At 45.0% G+C, this 23,012-nt stretch overlaps 2 protein-coding genes across 3 annotated transcripts in view; one reads left to right on the forward strand and one right to left on the reverse strand.

Moving 5' to 3' along the window:
• The window catches only part of akt1 (v-akt murine thymoma viral oncogene homolog 1), a 57,554-nt gene extending 46,924 nt beyond the window's left edge, over nt 1-10,630 (reverse strand). The window contains exons 1-2 of one of the 2 annotated variants that reach the window (XM_083634181.1): nt 10,492-10,630; nt 5,770-5,955 (exon numbers count right to left, since the gene is read on the reverse strand). In XM_083634181.1, the coding sequence (XP_083490307.1) occupies nt 5,770-5,815 (46 nt within the window). In that variant the 5' untranslated portion in view covers nt 5,816-5,955; nt 10,492-10,630. Of the gene's footprint in view, nt 1-5,769; nt 5,956-10,434 lie in introns of both variants that reach the window. The other variant, XM_083634182.1, reaches the window with a different exon arrangement.
• Nucleotides 10,631-15,524: 4,894 nt separating this feature from the next.
• zbtb42 (zinc finger and BTB domain containing 42) lies at nt 15,525-22,866 on the forward strand. The gene is made up of 2 exons (XM_083634177.1): nt 15,525-15,622; nt 16,897-22,866. Exon 2 carries the CDS (start codon nt 16,911-16,913, stop codon nt 18,609-18,611), a length of 1,701 nt encoding a protein of 566 aa, XP_083490303.1. The 5' UTR covers nt 15,525-15,622; nt 16,897-16,910; the 3' UTR covers nt 18,612-22,866.
• The last annotated feature ends 146 nt before the right edge of the window (nt 22,867-23,012 follow it).

The following is a 23,012-nucleotide window of genomic DNA, read 5'->3' on the forward strand; positions in this document are numbered from 1 at the left end:
TTGTATGTCTGGGGTCCCTAGATTTTTGTGAATGTTCAAAGTGGAGTCACAAGCCAAAAAAGGTTGGGAACCCCCCCTGCCTTACTGAGACCTGATAGTTAAAGAATCCAATGCAGCTAAATCACTATTGATACAGGTCTGGGGAATGTTGGCTGAATTGCTGGAGGCCTGGTCACCAGATGGACATGGCTCAATATTATTCAAAAGATTAAAAACGTCTTTGAACTAACACTGACTACTGTGTTTGGTATTCAACAAAATCCATGCATGTTTTCCCCCTCTAGACCCCCCACCCCCGCTCCCATCATGCACACTTTCCTGGACCACCAACAGGGTCTCGCTTGGAGGAGCAGCTCACGGGTGTCCTAGTCACATGACCAGCTGAGGAGCCAATCAGCTGATGATGAGCTCCCAACCAAACCACGAGAGGGTCCCAGCGGCACGTCGCACACAACATATACTTTCCTGAGGCTGCTGGGTCACTGAGCAATGTTCTGGGAACATCACAAAGACGCTGCTCAACTTCTGTCTCTCTCTCTCTCTCTCTCTCCCACCTCGCTATCTCTACTGGTGAGTTCTCTGCTTTCTCTCCCTACCCCTCCTCTGATGACTCAGAGCCAGCTGAGCGTGTACCCAAATCCAACAGTTGTTGTGGCCTTCGTTAGCCTAACGAGGGGGCCGGCTCTTTATACTTGTCAGGGAGCAAATGAGTCAAACAAACAAGGGCCAGGGAAGAGGGGAGGACAAGCGAGCGCTGTTCTGTTGAGCCTCACTGGGTTCTTGGCCACAGCGCTTCCCTGGAATCTAGGGAAGCCACAATCTGCCTCTTTGATGTCGGATGATGCTCTGGCTTTGATGGAAACTTTGGAAAAACACACTTGCAAAAAGAAATAACATGCTGCTTGGTCTCTGTGGCCACTAGAGGCCGTAGGCATATTCAAACTGTGTGGGTGCAGTATGTGAAGGATCTAAAAGGGAAGTATCATTTGGGGACGCATAACAACTGGTTATGATAGTCACAACAAAGTGACAGTGTTGTTGCAAGCCTCTACTTGCAATGCGGTCGGTGCATATGGGCACTGGGTAATGCACTGTTGGCAATGTAACTTCTGCAAAGATATTCACACTGTCCATACAGTCACCCAGATGTGCATGCGTGCGCACAAATACACACCATACTCTACGGCAGTCCTACGTCTTGCATTCCCAAAACAGATCAACATGATAACAGCCACTAAGGCATATCCCAGGCAGTCCAGGCACATGACTTTAGCACAAGGCTTAAGGAGAAAGTATGAAGGTGTGTCCTTCTGAATGAGATCATCTGACTGAGCTGAGCCTGTCTGGAACAAATGTACAGAAGGCTCCAAGGCTGACAATCTGGATCTCAAACGTCAGATTAGCCCCACTGGGCTTAAAGGGCACCAGGCACAGTGTTTGTTCCACTTTCTTTCAGGAGCCTCAAACCAGTTTACACTCGCATGCTGCACATGACTAATCAGACAGGAATCAAAGAGGGAGTGAGAGAGAGAGGGGGAGAGAGAGAGAGAGAGTGGCATGGATGTTCTGGGCTGCTCCGCTCTGTGCCCGGGACCAACCCGCTCTGGGCAGGGGACTGGCCCGCTCTGGGCAGGGGACCGACCCGCTCTGGGCAGGGGACTGGCCTGCTCTGGGCAGGGGACCGACCAGCTCTGGGCAGGGGACTGGCCCGCTCTGGGCAGGGGACTGGCCCGCTCTGTGCCCGGGACCAACCCGCTCTGGGCAGGGGACTGGCCCGCTCTGGGCAGGGGACCGACCCGCTCTGGGCAGGGGACTGGCCCGCTCTGGGCAGGGGACTGACCCACTCTGTGCCCGGGACCGACCAGCTCTGGGCACGGGACCAGCCCGCCATGGAATCCTTTCATAATGTAGCGCCATTAAATGGGCATTAATGGAGGACAAGGCCACACTCAAATTGTACCTGCCCTTATTAAGATCCCTAGAATATGGTACAACTCTAGAGCATGTGCCAGATTCAGGGTTGCCACTCTTTTAAAATTAGACTTTTCAAGGAGAAATTACTTGAAAATTACAGGTCAATAATTCACTGAGATGTTCACATGAGTGTATTTTGTGACATAGGTAATACGTGTTTCAGCAATAAAGCAGAGAGAGAGAAAACAAAAAACAAACAAGCAAAAAAAAGAAAAAAGATGAAAACAAAAATGTATCCATCCACCACAGGTTACCTAGTTTGACCAGCCGCATATTTGAGCTAAAACGCCTACGAGAGAGCACAACAGCCAATGACAGCGCAGCGATCAGCAAATCGAGTGATACTGTAGATAGGAAGAAAGTGTCACTCAAGCTTGGCCCAGTACTACTGCTGATGATGACGTATAAAAAATGGTATCACAGGTAAATTTGGAAGATTACGGCGTGCACGATGCTCAAGATGAATTTCCCGTGAGCTAAATCCACTTTTAAGTCCTTTTCCCCTAAATCTAAGCATTTTCAAGTACTTTCCAGACCTGTGGCAACCCTGCATATTAACACACACAAACACACACTAAATGTTGAGTGAAGTAAGCAGGGGTATCTTTTGGAGAAAATGTAATTGGTGTTTTGAATGCACACAGGGGCATAATGAGCACGCTGAACATGGCTGAAAGAGCTATACACAGTATATTATATATATATATTATCACGCCCACATGTGACATGTGAGTCACTTGGGTGGCACCAGCGCACTAAGAGGCTCCGCTAAAGGTGCAACATGGGATGCTAGTGGCTGAGTGGGGGCTGCCTGGCTGAAGTGACGGCCCGGGGGGGTGGGTGTGGGGGTGGGGGTGGGGGGGCTCACCTTCTGTGCGGTGGCTCTGGGGCAAAGACAGCATGACAGTGACGCGACACTAAAAGCCTTGCTGTCAAGGAGGCAGGCAGACGCCCTCCCATCAAGACACACAGGCTCTGGGTGACATTTCACAGGGCACAGCTGCTGGGCTGCGACAGCATGCCAACTCACTATTCCTGAAGGGTTGTTTGTTTAGTGTGTGTGTGTGTGTGTGTGTGTGTGTGTGTGTATGTGTGTGTCTGTGTGTGCGTGTGCGAGTGCATGTGACAACTAGGAGGGCGTGTGTGTGTGTGACCGCTAGAACAGTGTGTATGTGTGAGTGCGCGCACACCGTGTACTGTCCTGTTCCCCACACACACAAACACATAACCAGGCTGTTTTTCTACCGGTCACTATTTGACTCCTCTTATAGTTACATTTTACACTGGCTTTCTCTCCAAGTCCTCCCTCCTTATCAACACCGCAGAAGGTGTGGAAACCTGGACCTGCGCCAAAAGTGCCAACAGAGAAGGGGACAGACAGACAGACAGACAGACAGACAGACAGACAGACAGCAGAAATAACATTAAGTACACAAATGTACAGACTGAGAGAAACGACACCTCAGGGCAAAACGTTTGACGCTCAAGTCAGACAAATGCAATTTCACATCTTCCCTTCTGATGACAGCATGTGCTCCTGGTTCTGGTGTTTCCCCTGGATACAGCCACACTGACACCATTTCCCTTTACAGCCTCTGGTACTCCAAACAAAAAGTGATCACATAACTTTTGTTTTATTGATTGATTGATTGATTATTTTTATTTATTTATTTTTAGACCCTCCGGGAATTGGGGATTGTTGATTTTCTACACAAATTCTGAGTATCAAAGGAATCACCGCAAACGCTTTCTGGTTAACTACTTCCTTATGGTCCATTGCTGCTCTATGCAGAGCTTCTGCTAGTGAAACACCAACAGTACCAATTTAAATATTTGATGGCGAACCTCCCGGGAAGGACCCGGGTGTGTCCACCTGGGACCAACTGAGCCGAACCAGGCTGCTGCTGACCCTCTTCTAAAACAGCAGCCCGCTGTGTTCTTAGCCTGGGCCTTGGGGGAGGAGGAGTGTGGGCTACACACCACAGCGGTGCACTGCGCCCCCCCCCCCCCCCCCCCTTCAGAGCCCCAGGAACTCCCCCCTCCTAGTGACCTGGTCCCCGGTCACCTTATCCCCTGAGTCAGAGTCTTGGTTTCCCGTCTTCCAGTAACAGGCCTGGGTCCCTGGCAGTCGGCCCTTAAACCTCCAGTGGTTTTGGAGGAGTTTCTTATCCTACTTTGCTCCTGGTGGTGGTGCTGAAGGGGGAGGCGGGCGTGGGGGGGTCAGTTTGGAGGCAGTGTTAGTATGCACACATAAAGCTGCTGAAAGCCAGCAGGTATGTGAGGAATGCCTCTCCGTCCTCTCCGTCCAAACACAACGGCACTCATGCCCGACAGAGGCGCACCGCGCCGCGCCGTGCCACGCAGCACTGTCAAAGCCGCTACATGGGGCCCACTGGGGACTCTTTGCGTGGCTCTTTACATTAGGTTTGACGTATGGCCTTTTGAAGTCCTTCTACCCAGGAATCAATCACATCACAAATACGTCATTCAGCTCAGGAATTTCCACAGCGTTCAGAAAACAAGACTGAATTTGTCAATATTGCAAACCTTGCTAATCTGAGTGCCTCAGCAATTTGCGGTAATGCGGATTTGTGAAACATTTGGAGCATGCCCCAAGCATGGCCCGAAACATACATGAAAACTATCACATGTGCATGTATTCCAAGAAGCCTGGCCTGCACAAATAGATTGTTCAGTTCAAATGGATTTAAGCTATTCTGAAACTATGCCTACAGTCTCTAGATATTTTGTGTGCTGTGCCAGTTTGGTTAGCCAATCCATGTGGACAGCTGTATGTACTGCTTTTAATAAGCGATGCATAAAGGAACCATGGCAAATGAGTAATGAGGAACAGGTAGTGCCAGTGTTTACCTTACTGTCATTCTGTCGCTTAACTGAATACGTTCAGATCAGGCCCGGTTCCAGAACAAAATGACTTAGGGTGCCTCTGAATTAGGTGGGGGTGCACTAGTAGCGTCAGTGCAGGCTGGCAACAGCAATGAAAAAGTGTAGGTGTTACGGGTCCTGAGCATGGTCCCCGATGAACAGATGAGGTCAAGTTTTGGAAAATGGTCTCACTACAATGAAATGCGACTATGGGGACGAACATCATACATGAATACAATTGGGCTCATTGAATGCACAAGAGTCTCAGCTTTCCAGTCATAACACATTTATGTATTTCCAAGACTGTTTATGGACCCCAGTAGTATACAGAAATATTCATATAGAATAGGTGAAAATAATACATTTATACTGCTGGTAAAAAACTATGGTTTTAGCCAAAACCGCATAGGATCAGCATAAAGTTGAAATGTCTGTAAAGGGGAGACTCGAGGATACCCATAGAATTCAATCCATTCTCATTTAGATATCTGGGACCCCTTTGAAAATGACCATGCCGGTTTTTCCCTCACCAAAATTTACCCTAAAGTTAGAGCGTTATCTCGCCCCCTTGCCAACAAGATAGAATGACATGGTACTTGGTACCAATAGATGCCTAGATCTTCTAGTTTCATATGATACAAGGACCTTCATTCTAGCTTTAAAAATTAGCCTGCTACAACCTCTGAAATACAGTAAGATCGGCCCGGAGCCTATTATTGTACTGTGCAATCAATGCTCTTGCACCCCCGTAGAATCAGGCCTGGTTCAAATGCAGATCTTACACTTAAAATAATGATGAAATAAGAAAAGTCTTTAAAATGTAGATTAAATCGAGACCATCTCTGAGATCTATCAACAGAGCCCTGGAACACCGTTTTAATTACAACTTTTTAATCAATAGTCATTCACCTCTTTTATGTAGCCATCCCTCCTTGACAATCACCACGTTGGTCATGTTGGTGAGCAGAGTAGAGGATCCAGGATTCCTACAGGGAGAGATACACCTTCGTTCCCCAAGTGTCCTTCACGCAGCCCAGTGCAGGAGCCTGGAGACTGGGGCCCACGGTTTGGAGCTGCCTTCTCAATGGTGGTTACCTATTAGGTGAAGAAGAGTAAAAATTAGCCCTGTATTGAGGTGAAAGATTTTCTTTCCACTTGTCTGAATATTAACCTTCAGGTCAACACAGAGGAGAGGCAATGGAAACTAGCAGATCCTAGCACTCTATGGTGCAGTTCGTGGAGAATATGTTGCTTAATTTGCCATTTTACAGCGTGAGAGATATATGAGAAAAAATCAACGGTATGGCAGTAGTCTTACCCAGTGACGTTCAAATGAGATTGTATGTGAGACAAGATGAGACTGCAATGACAGTCATCTGATCTACACCAAATCATTCAGCAATTAAAAGTGTTACAAATCTGTAGGCTAGCACACAACCCAACGCTTGACCTTTCAATTCATTCAGCACTTCCTCATCAAATAAAGACAGTTTTGAATGCAAGGCAGGAGCAAAATAAACAAATTATCAATTGCCATGCTTTTTAATACAAATGTCACATACCGCACCAGGCGATCTCTGACCATCTACTGAAATCAATTTGCTTGCTGCAGCCAGTGAGGGCATCAAAAGAGAGCTCTGTTAGTGGTCTCATCCAGCTTACTGGTGGGGACAACAACAGGAAGTGGATGGGGCTATTGACTAACTAGGAGTCAGTCATATCCAACACAGCCCAGAGCCCAAATACATGCGTCACTGCATAATCTATCAACGTGCCTTCAACTGCCATTCAGCTCATTTCTCTCAATGAGTAGAAGTGAGTTTGTGAAAGCGAGGTTATTTTTGTTTATTGCACTGGGTGTGTGGTACTTGTGTCACACAGTCGTTGTTGGGAGGATCTCCGAGAGGGGTTTGGAATTTAAAGCACACTGAGTACAATTCAAAACTAGGATCACACAAAAACCATTGGGAGCCCCTTCTGGCATCTTAGTGTGTACTCTCTGACACAGACACACATTTATATACACATCGGGATACATCACACAAACAAGCTCCAGCGTGCACACGCACACACCACAGCCAAAAAAGCAACACATGCACAAGGCCGGCTCTGGAGCCACAACAGAGCGCTGCTGTTTTAATGGGAGCGACCTGTTGCTACTGCGGCCTGTGTGGAAAAGCTGGCCTGCTGCCAGCGCTGCAGCCAGCAGCCACTGAATGAACTCAGTACCCTGACAGTGGGTCACATGGTCCTAAGGCCTGTGGGCCGCCGCCTGGCTGCCTGCATCGCTGTCAGTCCGGCTTTCGATCATTCATCCTTCTGGCTCCGGGTCCGGGGGCGGGGCCACCCCATTCAATGCAAATCAGTGTCATCATGCAGCAAAGATGCCACACACCGCGCCAGGCACTGACTGGGCCCATAGAGGACAGTCCCATGTGTGTCCAGCAGGGCCATAGAGGACAGTCCCATGTGTGTCCAGCAGGAAGCAGAAAACATAGAGGACAGTCCCATGTGTGTCCAGCAGGAAGCAGAAAACATAGAGGACAGTCCCATGTGTGTCCAGCAGGAAGCAGAAAACATAAGAGGACAGTCCCATGTGTGTCCAGCAGGAAGTAGAAAAGCAGGCCCACATCACACCACTGCTTCCTTCAGCACAGACGATGGAGAGGACATTCTACTTTCGTGATTTTCTGCTGCTGCTAACTAAACCTGGAGAATACACGGCTGGATTTGATTGCAGTTGTTGTGATGTGGACCATGAGTCTCAAACATGCAAAACTATTCAAAGGATGAGAACATTATTTGATAACAGCCCTTTCAGTGTCACTTGGTTCGCTTTCAAAAGCTATGATGATGGAACTAATACTAGTATTATCTACCGCAAAGTTCCTGTTTCAAGTTCCTTGGAAACGCAGCATTAATGATAAGAATAGTGTGGGTACGTGTCGCTCAACATCACGCCACAGCTACTGTAACCTTGCAAGCCAGGTAGGATCAGGGCTGCCATCATGTGTGATGAATTGAACAGCAACCTCTCCAGATGCAGGGTTCCCAGACCTTCTTAAACATCAAATTCAAGCACTTTTCACGTTTTCAAGGACTTTCCAGGCCAAATTCCTTCCAATTCAAGGACCCAACACAGTTTGAGACACGGATCAAGGTTAATTACTGTTACAAGACTGACAATGATTATAATGAGAACTAGCAGGCTTTACATTAAACAATTAAAAGAGAGAAGCTTGAATGTGTGAACACTTCTCAACTGGGCTGTGTTACACATTAAAAAAGCAAAGAACTTCAATTTCTATTCTTGCACAAAATATATAAATTCAAGCTCTTTTAATAACCCATGTCTAGTCTGTCTTTATCAACTTTCAAGGCCTCGATATTTTTTTCTCATATTCACAAACTTTCAAGGATTTCAAGGACCCGGCACTTGGCTCATGTTATTAACGCTGTTGTAGTTTTGTTTTTTGGAGATCCATACCAGTAGAACAAAGAGGCAAGCACACTCTTAAATATGTCACCCATTTATCGAAACAAAAAGGATACAAACAAAATTAGGAGAATTCAACCAACTCACCACACCACACAATAATTCAGTATTCATGTTAGATCAGACTAAAAAAAATCAATAAACAGCACAAAGCTAGACTTGATAGCAGGATATGGACAGCAGACAGAGTAAAAGAGAGAAGTGTGAAGGCCTGATAGTGGATGCTACACTCCTGATCTCCTGCAGGGCACAATCGCTTGTTACAGGATTGTGAATCTTTCATGAGTCAGAATCAGAATCACTTTTATTGCCACAATATGCAAGACTACATATGAGGAATTTGTCTTAACTAATTATTAGTGATTAGTGTTCACTAAGATGCATATCTGAGAAAGAGATTAGTGAACTAATGACTTGAGAGATAAAGTAAACAAGTTGAATGAGGCGCTAGGTATTTTAGGCTGTGACACAGAGGAGGAGAGTCATGTGGTGCCGACGGTGGTCCAGCATCATGTGTATCCTCCACAGCGATAACACATCATAACTCCTGTGGTGCACAAGCCTTGGGACGGGCACAATAAGTCTGACTGTGTACGGGGCAAATTTCAAACAACATTCCTCGGATTCTGCATGCAACTGGTGGCACATTTGCGTCAACAGGGCTGCGAGGGGAGGGAGGTGACTGGCATTTTCGAAATAGAACAGGGAGGGCCAAACAGCAAACAGCATCATTACGCCAGCTTGTTGCGTCTTCTTCCCTCTGTCACACGCCAAGTCCCCCCACGTACGCACAGTGGACAGATGTAGTCTCATGAGTGATTACAAAAAAATAGCATGTTGACACCACAGACATAATGGGTACAACGTGCCCAGGGACAAAATTATTCTTTGACTCTTTGCAGATTGTGTATGCACACATAACAACTGGGAGATGGGGAAAGAACGAAGAGAATCATTATCTGAGAAATACAGAACTATTTGAGCATCTCTTGGTGTACGGTACTGCCTGACAATGATAGCAAATATACAGTAGGCCTAGGGGGGTATACAGACATTAGCAACATCAATTAAATGAACTGTGTCTCCTAAGAAAAAGTAAATGCAGTAAATTCAACAAGTTGGACATAAAGGCTTGCATGCTGTATCTCCTTCTGACCTGAACTGACAGTGTGGCATCCAGTCAGTGCAGCAGACCAGGGGATTCCCAAACTTTCTCAAGTCAAACACTCCCTCATCCATAGCCAGTTTAGACCACAGACTCCCAATAGATGAGATTTTGTCACAAAGATGCCTATCTGAGAAACTATGTGTCGTTATAATTTAGTATTGAATTATTCTCTCATTGCATTGACTGAAATAATAATAGAGAATAGAAAAATAACACTGTTCCACTTCCACATTTTGCTTGGGACCTCCCTGTTGGCCCCACTACACTATGGACTCCTGAAGGGCCCCCAAACCCCGCTTTGGGAACCACTGCAACTGACAACCAGTCACAAGAAAGATGTACAACTTTGCATCCATGTAACTGTTTGTAAGTGGGTGAAAACAACAAGTTTTCACATCTAGGTAAATTGGTAAGCTGTCAACTCAGGTTAAAATGTGCGTGTCTGTCAATATGGGGTTCATACATACAAGTAAACAAACGCTGTGGTAGTTCATAACAATGAATGGGTTGCAGTCTTGCTGCACACACTTCAGCTCATTGTTTTCATTTGCCTACTATAGGCCATGAAGCAGAAGTAAAAAATAACTATCGTGGAAGTGAACCGTTTGAAGTAAGATGACAGTCACGTTGGATATTTTAGCCTGAGGGCTGTTTCAAAGTGGTCGTTGTCAAAAATGAATGGTTAACATTCTGAGAAGATTCACTAGCTAGTGTTTACGAAAAACAACAACACGTTAATCTATGGAGCGCTTATGTACCCGTGCCTTTGGTGCAAAAATACCACACAACAAACTCAAGTCAGGAAAGAACCTCGTTTCAGGTTTGCATTTAGCGATCGAAAGGATATGGGGCCTAGTAGGGCAGCTTGGGTGAGAATAACCGCATCCCATGTAGTACAATGGGGACCTACCCAGTCTAGCTGTCGACCTCTTGTAGTTAACCATGCGAAGGAAACGCGGGCATTTACCTGGACGGGAATTCAACAGTGTGTCCGTTTCATTATAGTAAGCTGTTTCGCCGATTTATTTAGTTGATAAGTCCTTCAACAATCTGAACAAAAGTGCTCTCATTTACTCCGTTTCTCTGTCTTTCTTCCACTATACACCTCCCAAACGCGCTGCCTGCAATGCCTCTGTGGCAAACTGTCGTCCCGGGTCCTAGCGCCGGCTGTCCACATTCATAGTAGGCGTACGTACGAGGCGTACTGTACACACTGTCGTCGCCCCATTGAAAAATAAATCCCCATACTATCTATATAGGGATTTAAAGCGTGTCTGTGGTGTTCAGTCGATTTTATAGTGCCTTTATTATACATTTTATGACGTTTTCATTATCTCGTGTGGCAGTGGTTCCCAAAGCGGGGCCCAGGGACTACTGGGGTCATTGAAGGGGTTCCACAGGGGGTCCCCAGTTAATAAGGAGAATAGTTTGATATCACTGTTATGTTATTTCCTCCATTAGAACAAGCACAGCGAGAGCATGTACAAGAATGCCTATTTTGGTTTCACTTTCTCCACTGGTACGTCCTCGCCACACCACCGACAACAGTGCTTCTCAACGTGAGGTCTGGGGACCACCAGGGGTCCTTGAGGGATTTACAGGGGGTCCCCAGCAAACTGATGAATTGTTAAACTACAAGAAGTTAACACAATTAGAGAACTGTTTTGGTCACAGTTTCACTGTTGTCCCTCTACAGATCATCGAATTCTGGACACATTTATATAATAAAAATATTCTTAGATTTGGGTTAGAGAAAGAATCTCCTCAAATAAGGGTCCGTGGAATGTGAATTGCATTTGGGGTCCTTGATATGAAAAGGATTGAGAATCACTGACCTACAGTATAGACGTGAAGTCAAGATCAGATACAGATAAGATCAACTTTATTAATCCCACACATAGGAAATTCACTTGTTACAGCAGCTCAAGGGTCAAAGTAGATTAAAGGAGTGGTATAGCAACAAACGGAAATTAGAAAATAAAAATAAACAAAATATATACACCAAATACTCATCTCGCCTACATAGATATGACTACAGTATAATGGACAATACCGCACAGGACAACCACACACTACAGTACAGTAATATAGTAGGCATACACACGGTGTGCATGACAAGAATATATAAAAAAATATAAACTATCGTTTATATTTATACTGTAACTATAGTTGCACAGAAAACTGGGCTGCACAACATACAAGATATCCATATCCAACGAGAAAGTCTTCTGGGGGTGGGGGGGACGACAACTGAAAGATATAGCCTACCTTATTGATGTCTTTATCTGTAAGCATAGACTGTTGTATCAGATTACTTAATGTAAATCAGCCATCATTTTGGTACGAGTGTGATATACTGTATTACAAACTTGTAATACAGTATAGTATTCAATTAATTATTATTACTTATTATAGTATTAATAGTATTAAAAATACAAGAACACAAACAGAATATTGTTTGGTCATTTTCAGTGAGAAGTTGTGTAAGAAATGATGAATAGCATTACAAGGACAGGACAGCGGGGGCAGCTGCCAGCGCTGTCTTCTTGATGAAAAACGTATTGACCTGTGCCCTCTGCCTTGCAGCCTCTTCTTGCCATTTCCCCTCTTTGTCACTCACACTGTAACATGTTCCTCACCGCTATATGCTTCAACCTTGCCAAGCTGTTCCTGTCATACAAACAGGGTTGACCGAGGGTATCCCAGAGCTATTGTTTTTCAGCGGTGCCTTCTCCTCCTGTTCGGCTGTCTCTGGCCTGGTGATGAGTGTGTCTAGTCTGTTGTGTTGCTGATGTGTCCTGCAGGTTCAAAGCCACAATGAGAGAGAGAGAGAGAGAAAGAGAGAGAGAGAGAGAGAGAGCACTGCAGTCTTATTCAGAGTTCTTCCATTCAGTTTGTCAGCTCACCACTAGCATCACCACTGGCTAAATGATATGTCTTTGCTGTCAAAGCTCCATCTGATCTGTTTTCTTGTATTCTTGCATTATCTGAATAGAACAGGCAGGGGGCAGAACTTAATTATCTAAGATGAACTATTGATTCCAATATTAGTCTAGTCTTCAGGGCTATAGGAGAGTAGAAAATACGTGGTAGAGACAATTAAGACAGAAGGGTGGGAGAGCGGGGATAGCAAGGAGGGGATGGGGCAGCTTTATCAATGCAGCATCTCCAGAAGCCTAGAGCAGTGGTTCTCCAACCTTTTCACTTCAAGGACCCCTAAACTCATAATTTGGTAAGATTTTGTCCCAGGGTCTCCCATCTGATAAGATTTTTGCTTTTAGATGTTTTATTACATAAATGAAATCCATGACCAAAGTAGACATAGATTACGTCAGTGTTAGTTATGGATAGAATTATAGTGAAAATAAATTACCCCTCTTTTTGCTGAGGACCCCCTGGAACCCCAAGGACCCCTGAGCCATGCACTTTGAGAAGCACTGGCCTAGAGTGCAATGATGTTAGGACAGTTTCATTACTATCTGGGATATAAACCAATTCCTGAGGTTTGTGCAAAACAAATTTTCAAGATGAAGAGAAACATGTTTTTGCAGGTGTTTATTTGTTTGTGCTGTGAGGAAGATACATCTCAGTAAAATGGCAAAACATATACCAATAACTGTTGTAGTAGGCTACCTGGTGAATCAGGTTCAACTTGTTGAAGAACTTAAATCTGCAAGAGCAAAAGCTCCAGAAGGTATTAAAAGCATCCTCAGACATAGTCAGCTCAGTGCTGGATGAGACCAGTGGTCCAGTGGGATGAGAGATGTGGTTCTTCTGCGGCTGGCTGGCCGGCCGGTCAGGCTACACTGGAATGCAGGGTCTTTTGTTTGTCTGAGAGAGGAGTGGGTCAGGGGGAGAATGCCATTGATGATTGCAGAGAGGAAGAATGAACCTCCAGGAAGTGTTCTCTCTCTCTCTCACCCCCTCCCCACTCTCATTCTCTCTCTCGCCCTCCCCCCACTCTCATTCTCTCTCTCTCCCTCCCTCTCTTTCTCGCCCCCTCCCCAGTACCCCCACACTCATTCTCTCTCTCTCTCTCCCTCCCCACCCTCCCCCACACTCATTCTCTTTCCCTCTCTCTCTCTCTTTTTTTTCTTGCGTGTGAGAACCTCCACCGGGCTGAGCCTCTCTCTCGGAGGCCATGGTCCCCGGGCACAACCACTGCTTTGTCTTGCCCTGTGAACATACACCCCTCCTCTACTGGGCGCCTGCGCTTGCCAGGCCAGGGAAACACAGACCGGGCCACTGGTCCTATTCTTATCCACATAGCTCAGTCCTGCATGGATTGTGTGTGTGTGTGTGTGTGTGTGTGTGTGTGTGTACTGAATGACAAAGTTTTTTTTCATATGTCACACACACCAGAAACTTCCGCATCCAAACATTTTGTTTGCTGGTGTTTTCCGATGAGTATGCAGTCATCCATCATTTTGAGGCTCTTCATAAATTACTTATCCAAGAAAGCATTCATCTACCGTCCAATTAAGCCATTGGAACAAGTGAAGGGAAATAACTTATTTTATTTCGAGGTGAGAACACAAAGGCAAGTTGTTGCTTATGATCATCTGGACACGGGTGGAGACAGAGTGACGTCCACCCTGTGTAATGGTAACAGTGTAATGGTAACAGCCGGACTAAAAATGGAATAAAGCAGTAAGTGAGTAAGAATCCCGGCCGGTGGCCCCTTCCGACCAGTGGCTGCCGTCTCCCGTCACATTGCTCATTCCCCTCTGTGTCAGGGGGCTGCGAGGAGCTGCAAATGGCCCTTTCAAAACACACGACAGCTGGAACACAGGGCAAAGGTGACGGAGGCAGTTGGGGGAGCACAGGGAGGGGCAGGAGGGGAGGGCTGGGGGGCATAAGAAGAGCAGCTGCAACCTCAAGCCCCTGTTTTTCCGCTGTGCTGCCATCTCAAGCTTCAACAATTACAGAACACATTCCCTCTATTAGAATATAGAATCTGAAGGGAGATGTTTATGATATTGTGCCAATTTCAGTTAGTTAAACACATTTGTGACATATTTTTTCTCTCTCTTTCTTTAAAAGGCTTTGTCTTTGGAAGCTAGCATCATTCCCATTCTAATGGGCCATAGAGACAATTGAAAGTAGTAACAGCCCCAGGGATGGATCGGATGTGCATGGAGAAACAAAGGCACTGGGTGATATGCTGCCAGGAAATTCCGCCTCCCAAAGCAGGATTAGTAAAAGCAGTTCTTATAAATTGCCAATAAGCCACACACCCACGAAGAAATCAAGAGTGCACAATGTATTTTACTTGAATCAGTCTAGATACCTGTAGAGACAGCAATCAATCATCAGTGAGAAATACTGTTGGGCAAACAAAAAGGTGTCTTATCCATAGCGTATATAAAACGGTAGAACACCTAATTTACCTTTTGGATTTGGATAGTAGAGTAATAAAATCTCATTATCTTGAAAGACTTCCTCTAAGCATACTATAGACTAAGTATTGTAATTTCCTCTTTCCATATATGGAGGAAAGAGGAAATTACATCTTTTCCTCATATGAACACATTTAAATTTCAGTTTGTATCATTATAATGGATACTAAAGATCAAGCAAATCTAGCCAGAAATGTAGAAAAAGCCATATCTGAAATTAATCCAATCAGGGGAACAATATTTCCCCAAATTGTGCGTCTGAGGACCTAATTATCTTCTGTCATCAATAATCACTCCACTTATCCTCCCTATATAGTCGATATAATCGAGTTTAAAAGTTTTGCCACCAACTCTTACCCACACCTCAGTTGTGAACAGACGCGTCGCCCCTGTTCAGGACAGGTGTTTTTAAGGCACCCAGTGGGCGCTCCCAATGTACTCTGCTACTTGCTGCCACTGTGTGAATTCACGGAGTAGTACAGAACTTAGTGGCCGGTGCGTTATCGCGAGACTTGTGCCATTATCAACCTGCTTGACACACAGCAGGCAGCGGCGCTGAGTGCAGCCTGCATTGCCAGGGTCGGACTGGAAGCTCAAGAAACGACAAGGAGAAGCGAACATCTGGCCGCACATCATGAAAGGACGTCGGAGCATATAGGAAAAATAAGAAACACACGACGAGCCTCGGAAGAAATACATGTGAGTGTTGTGTTTTTTTCGTCTATAGAAAGGGAGAAAGCGAAAGTTAAGAGTGCCCCCCCAGCCCAGCTCGCCGCTTCGCTCAGCGCAGTTGGCTTTGCTGTGTTTGAGTTCCTCTGCTGTTTAAAAGGCTCCCAGCAATGCGCTTCCCAACACGGACATGGAGCTCGCTTTACTGCCGCCCTTGGCCCCCCTGTCTTCTGCTTGCACTTTCCCCTTTCCTTTAAAAATAATAACCCAACTACTGCGCGTAAAATTATACTACTGGATACCAAACATCAAACTTATCCAGAATCATCGCAATTTAATTTATTTATTTACTGCCTTTACGAATTAAATTTGACCTCTTTAAACAAATACCTCTATGTTGTGCCTGTCTGATCAGTGCGTAAACGGCACAGGCGTCTTATTATTCTCATCTGTGGTTTATCGGGTGCACTTTTGCTTTGGCCTTCCAGAACAAATCAGCTCATAAAAAGTTGACCGTTCCGTGTAATCTTGTGACACTTATAAATCTACTCGTATAATAACTTAAGTGTTGTGTGTCTTTTTTGGACTGCCTGGCTCGGAGTTAACATATGGCATAAAGAGGAGCACAGCTGGAGGTAGCGTTTCCATTGCGGTGATGTCAGAGCAGCTGACTCCACAGCTTGCAGTGTAATTAGCAAACAGAGCACCAGTTTACTCACTCTCCTCTGCTCTTTAGTGTGTGTGTTTTTTAAACGTTAGCCTTCCCCGATGGATGAGTGCTATCATTCACAGTCCGGCTTGATTGTTCTGTAAACACCGTCGATTTTTGTGTGCGTGTGGAAACGCCGGTGCGCCAGTTTTCGCAAAAAAGTAGGCTGACTACTAACCGGGAATACTTTTGATAATCGGAGAAGGATCCGTTTACATCGTGAGTCAAGGGGGGATGAACGCAGCAAAGCGTATCCTGCACCACTGGGACCAGATTATAATTTAGGTAGCCTAGAATTGTCCAGTTGTGTAAACTTCTAATTGTTTGAAATTGGGAATGGTTTTATTCACTTGTACATTTCCCATAAAACACGGAATGTTTAATGTATGGTAAATGTATTTGTTGCAACTTTTAAACAATTTGCGACATGGGGACAAATTAGCTGAAGTTATTCGTATCTCCCACATTCTCTCTGGGTTTGGTTACTTTACTTTGTATTTGCCTCTGGACGCCATATGCGTTCCTGGCTCCGCGACGCCCTCTAAATGGCTGCATTTCGTTTATTCAGTATCCTGTTTTTCCTGTTTTTCATCAGGTTATGAAGGAAGAATGGAGTTCCCAGACCATAGCCGCCAGTTGCTGCAGTGTCTGAGTCAGCAGCGTCACCAAGGTTTCCTCTGTGACTGCACTGTTCTTGTCGGGGAGGCTCGATTCAAAGCGCACAGAGCCGTGCTGGCCTCCTGCAGCATGTACTTCCATCTCTTCTACAGGGACCAGCTAGACAAAAGGGACGTTGTGCATCTCAACAGTGACATTGTGACAGCCCCGGCTTTCAGTCTGCTCCTTGAATTTATGTATGAGGGGAAGTTGGAATTCAGCACTCTGCCGGTGGAGGATGTCCTGGCAGCGGCCAGTTACCTCCACATGTATGATATAGTGAAGGTGTGTAAAGGCAAGCTTAAAGATAAGGAAGTTTGCCCGCTGGAGGAAAAGCCGGGCGAGGGTCTAGCACTGAGCCGTCTGGACAGGGAGAATTCCTCAGATGGCGACCTGCACAGTAAGCAGCTTGGCCGGCGACAGCCCCAGACGCAGGCTCCGGGGCTCCACAGGGCCCCCCCAGCGGAGGAGTTTGACATGGACAACAGCGAAGTCAGGCTGGCTGTCACAGATTGTGATAGGTATGGGCAGAGCAGACAGAAGGCGAACGGTCACTCCGGCAGGTCCCCGGACCTTGTAGGTGTCAATTATGTGTCAGCAGAGGCCAAGCCCTGTGTCCAAACAGCTGGAAAAACAAAAGCTGATGTCAGTAGTTCCGCCGTATCGCTGTCCCAGAGGTCCAGGGCTTCAGATGACATGGACTGTGCACTGGATTTGTCTTTCAAGCCTCTGTCTAGCAGAGATCCCTTACACCCCTCCTACGTCTCGGGACAGCTGGCCCTCGACAGCCAGCAGCAGGGCACTGAGCCACTTGTTAAAGACGAACACGACTTGCTGTCAGAGCAGGAGGACAGTGAGCCGATGAGCCCGGAGAGCCAGCGCTTTGGGAATAGTGCCAGGAACTCAGTGGTGACAGGGTTCGCTGCCCTCTTCCCAGGCAACAACGGCTCCACAGCCGCCCTGCTCTCCCAGGAGGAGGACCTGATGGAAGAGGAGGGGGAGGCCTGCCGGGGGAGGGAGGGCGCCCCGGGCAGGGAGGGCGAGGAGAGGAGGGGCCGGCTGCTGGGGGACAGCGAGGAGGACGACTTGGCTTCCTCCGACATCTCCACCTCCAGCGGGGTGCTCCTGCCCCCTGGGCAACAGGTGTGCGTGTGCCCCCTCTGCAGCAAAGTCTTCCCCAGCCCTCACGTGCTGCAACTGCACCTCAGCTCGCACTTCCGTGAGAAGGACGGCGCACGCTCCAAGCTGTCGCCCGACGGCTCGGTGCCCACCTGCTCGCAGTGCGGCAAGACCTTCTCCTGCATGTACACCCTGAAGCGCCACGAGCGCACACACTCGGGCGAGAAGCCGTACACCTGCGGCCAGTGTGGCAAGAGCTTCCAGTACTCCCATAACTTGAGCCGGCACGCAGTGGTTCACACGCGGGAGAAACCTCACGCCTGCAAGTGGTGCGAGCGGCGCTTCACCCAGTCTGGGGACCTCTACCGCCACATCCGAAAGTTTCACTGTGGCCTTGTCAAGACTCTCAAAGAGGAAGACACGCACATCCAGGTCCAAAATTTGATTTGGGCAGGTGCTGAGCTCAACAGTGAAAAAGAGAATAAAAACAGCTCGCACACTGCATCGGGCTCTGTTTCCAGTGGTTTATTTTAGCGCCCAAAAAGTAGTGACGTTTCGAGCGTCAAGCTCTTCATCAGACAAGACTTTTCCATTGGATAAAACACACCTCTCACCAGTGCCATGACATAAGACAGACTCTGTCTTTTCATATACTGATTACTACTACTGAACAGTTTTCCCGTTAGTATACACACGTTGACAGTTTGTCGGAGACATATCCTTTTTGGAATTCTACCCCATGTGGCATTTCTCAAGTTAAAGATGTAGCAACTTAAAAACTGGAAGTGTTTTCTGTGCTGAGCTATGTCAGCGGCATACCTGATGGTCAGAGGCAGACAGTTGAAGGTGCACAGGCTGTAAGACTACCACGGGTGCTGTGAAACTCTAGCTGGATCTGTGTCGAAGGTGAACAAATCAGATGATGCACTTGTTTATTTCTGTCTTGTTAGTGTCAATCCGTTTAGTGAGGAGTATATTTGCTGAAAGAAAGGCTTCCTTTGTTCATACCTTATGGGCAAATGGATGATAGTTAATGCTAACTTATGTTAATACAATCGTCGAGTGAATGAGACTTTATTTATGCACATGGGAGAACAGAACCGTCCGTGAGTAGCAATATATGATTCTTTTTTTTCAAACTCATACATTATTTATTGTGAGATTTGTGTAGTCCTTAACAAGTAAACTATCATAAGGCAGCAAAATTAATGAAGTTTGACTACTGGAAGTAAGATTTTTTTGTTTCTTTCTTGGAACTAGAATTTTCTTTTGGTCGAAATGAAGTAGGTTACAGTTTTATGATCTTGAAACTGGAAGGCAAACAGACCATCATAAGGTTAATTTTCACCATGGATCACCAACATTTGTATTTATTTTTGCCTCAACCAGAGTTACCTGATCTTTGTTGCTAATCCAAGTGAGCACATATCGAAGGAATGGCCTTCTAATTACAACTTTAAAGAAGCTGTATAATCAGAGGGATGATGGAGAGTAGTTATTATGAAGATAAAAGATGGCTACAGCTAATGCCTGTAACATTGGTGCCTACTGAAATTCTTAACACTTCACCTAGTGTACTTAAGCAAGAATATGATTCATTGCCATGCCTTCTTGTCAAATTCAGCAAGTCTTTGGGCCTTTAAAAAAAATATCTCTCTTTGCAAAGTGTCCAAATACCAGGTGGTAACAAGGGCAGTTGTCTGCACTGAAATGTCAATTGATCCATGAGTGTCCTTAATTAAATAATTTACAAGAATGTAATAAATGTAGTAAATCATCAAGCTCTTGACAATTAAATGTTTATTCATGCCTTCTGATTGAAAGCAAATAGTTCCCAGTAAATTACCTTGTTATTTCCTGGTATGGCAGCACCATAAAAGAGAGGGTAAATGGACAAAGTCTTTAGGGCATGCCCTTGGCAGGCAGGCAGGTGTAGAGGTGCCTCAGTCAATTATGGATGGGTTACTGTAGATGTCTACTGGTAGCACTGGTTCTTCATCAAAGCTCTGCTTCGTTGCCTGCAGCTGAATCTACTGAGTTTGTCTCTTTCTTTGAATTAACTTTTTTCTTTCGTATTACCATATCTTCTTATTGTCTGTGTGTAAGATACTACTGATGAAGTCGGAGCTCAAACCTTTTGGTGGCTCTTGGAAGGATCTTTGGGCAAAATGTTTTGCCTCGGAGCAGTGGAATGGTTTCTTCTCTGTCGGCGATCACTTAGCACTAAAAGCTCATATTTGTTTAATCTGTCCTGAGAAGACTTGATCACAATTATTTATTAGTTTGACTTGGTTCAGGGTTTACTATCAGCGTGATCTTATTTCTATCAGCTTGAAAGACATCAGGTCTTGCCTAGCTATCTTGGTACTCTTTCACTGGTATTGGGGCTGTCTGTTAATTGTTCGCTGTGCAAATCGAGTTACTGTAATTGTATTTTAATATACCACATAGAAACCTCTGCGGAGTACTCAAGATTTGTCACATGGAACATAGAGAAGCACTTGTTTTTAGCATGCATATAGTTTCAACACTTGTCTAGGCTGCTATTTCTTACTATTTGTATATTTAATGTAAATATATATTCTATTTATCAAACTGTTTTTCGTGTTAGATCACACGTAAGGTTGAGAAAGCCAGGTGTCTTATTAAGGCAGCAGTCTCTTCGCTCGATTGTCATGTCTTCCCCAGAGAGTTTTTGGTTCCTCTTCCATATTCAAAGCTTGACTGGACTCTGCCTCGCTACAAATCACAACTGTTCATACGGCTACGACCGCTGTTCTGCCAGAGGGAACAGTTGTTCACAAGCACAGCCACACTGATACGGCACAGGCTACCTATAGAAACCAGACAATACCGGCATTGTTCCCCCCAAGTCCCAGGTAGTTCTCAAGGGATCATTGTGTATCTCTCTCCTAGCTGTGGGGAGAAAAGGCACCGCAAGTCTCTCTTTGCACTTTTCTGTATTGAATGGAGCCATTGGAATGCGAGAAATGTATTTAGCAAAGGGAGACCAGGGAGACTGTAAACAGGTGTATTGTCTGGAGGCATCAAAGAGCAACCCCCTATCCCAGCATGCAATAGATAACTGCCTCATTGTTCTTCCACATGGAGGCGATACAACGGTGATTTGATTGCACATCTATCAAGGGAATATCTGAATTGATCAGTGTTGCTTTCCAGGTGGCTTCACTGCTAGATTTGGAAAACAAACCTAAGTTGGAGAATATTTGTGGCAACCCTGACTTGTGGGGAAACTTTGTAAGAGCATAAGTCATAATGTAGGTGTTGACTACCCCCCCCCCCCCCCCTAATCACCAAGACTCCTTTCACGACATACAAATGAATTCATGTGTGATTCATAGGTGTTTTCCATGTCTTTGCGTTTGGAATCAGTCATCTGTCAAGAAGAAACACAACTAGTTCTCTTAAAAAAATTGCACACAATCCGTTTCATTCTGCTCTCTAACCTGTAAGTCTGCATTAGAGCGCTTTGGATGGGGGTTTAAAGTGTGATTTTACGAGAAATTATTTAGGTTTCCCCGTTCACTTGCACAAACTTTCTTGTCGCAGCACTGGCATCAACCATTTGCAAACGCCCAGAGAATTTAATCACTTTGGTTAGTTGTCTTTTTTATTTTAAGTCAGCTGTTGTGAGTTTTTCCAGATACGTAGATGTTTTGTCTAGCGGTGATACTTAGCCTATGATATTTCAATCAGAACACACAGGAATGTAGATTTTGTCACTCACCGTTGTCTGTTTTTTTAAGGAACATTTCTTATGTGGTGCAGTTGAATTGATTATTCTCTAATGTACATGTGTACAGAGGTAGAAACTAACGGTATGTAAAGAATTGTTTCTGTGTATTGTTTCCAGTCTTTATTTATACCTCCAGGATGATCACAGAATGTGCCTTGTAGACACACTAATAGGTGTTGCATCTGGAGACGCCCTTTTGCTATTACTGTACATTTGCCCTCGACTGCGGCGCCAACGCTCACGTCGCCTTAACAGTGGCCCCGTTAACTGGAAACGACTATTCGCAACTATTTTTCTTTTTTTTTCTCTGTCTTGAAAAATGTCAGCTCAGTCAAAATGAAAAAATTTCAAGTCTGTTTATTTTTGCTGCTTTGGGAGATTACATTGAGGTTTTGAGATTTGATTTGACCATTATGTTTATGTTAATAAATCTGTTTTGGACATGTTAAACTGAAAGACAAGCCTTTTTGTGTTTGGCTTTTATTAGCCAATACTATTTGGAACGTACAAAGTCTGTTCCGCAGTTAACGTCACTATTGAATGTGAAACACTGAGATTTTGATTGATGACTTACATGGAAACAGCACTACTCTTGATTGGGGCTGTTTGTCTAACTCATGCTGTATGATCATTAAATCTACTGGAACTTTGTCCTCTGCAGGTTACAACTGTGAAATTGTGTATAATCATGAGAAATATTTATTATTGCATTGCTCCTTGTGCGACATTTGACTGTCTCTCAATTTTAATTTGGTAAAAAAAAGCAAAGAAAAAAAGCTTCTAAATGTCAATGGAAATCTTTTTAATAGAATTTGTAGAAGTGCCATTAGAATTTAATATAATTTTTTTAATAAGAAAGGTATATTTTATAGTAATCAATTGCTTCAGTGTTAGTGGTGTAGAGATTAGGGGACAATCTTATGCAGAATTTACATTGCTTAGATCTTAAGGCAATTTACTTTGATCTATAATTGTATGTGACATTTTTTTGTTTGTGCTTTTGGAGTGTGCTTGTGTGTGTGTGTGCTGTGGAAATGTGACAATCTTGATTTAGGTCTTTATTAAGATTATGCATAGATTAAATGGAACAACTTTCTGTGGCTGTGTGGCTTTCATTCATTTTGCACTTTCCCCTGTGAATAGTTTTGTCTTTTATCATATATAGGCTACTGTATTTT

This window comes from Poromitra crassiceps, assembly GCF_964638095.1.
Source record: "Poromitra crassiceps genome assembly, chromosome: 3".
Taxonomy (NCBI): domain Eukaryota; kingdom Metazoa; phylum Chordata; class Actinopteri; order Beryciformes; family Melamphaidae; genus Poromitra; species Poromitra crassiceps.

What these genes read in the sequence shown, in the direction of transcription:
- zbtb42 (XM_083634177.1), top strand. Translation starts at nt 16,911, where the DNA reads ATGGAGTTCCCAGACCATAGCCGCCAGTTGCTGCAGTGTCTGAGTCAG.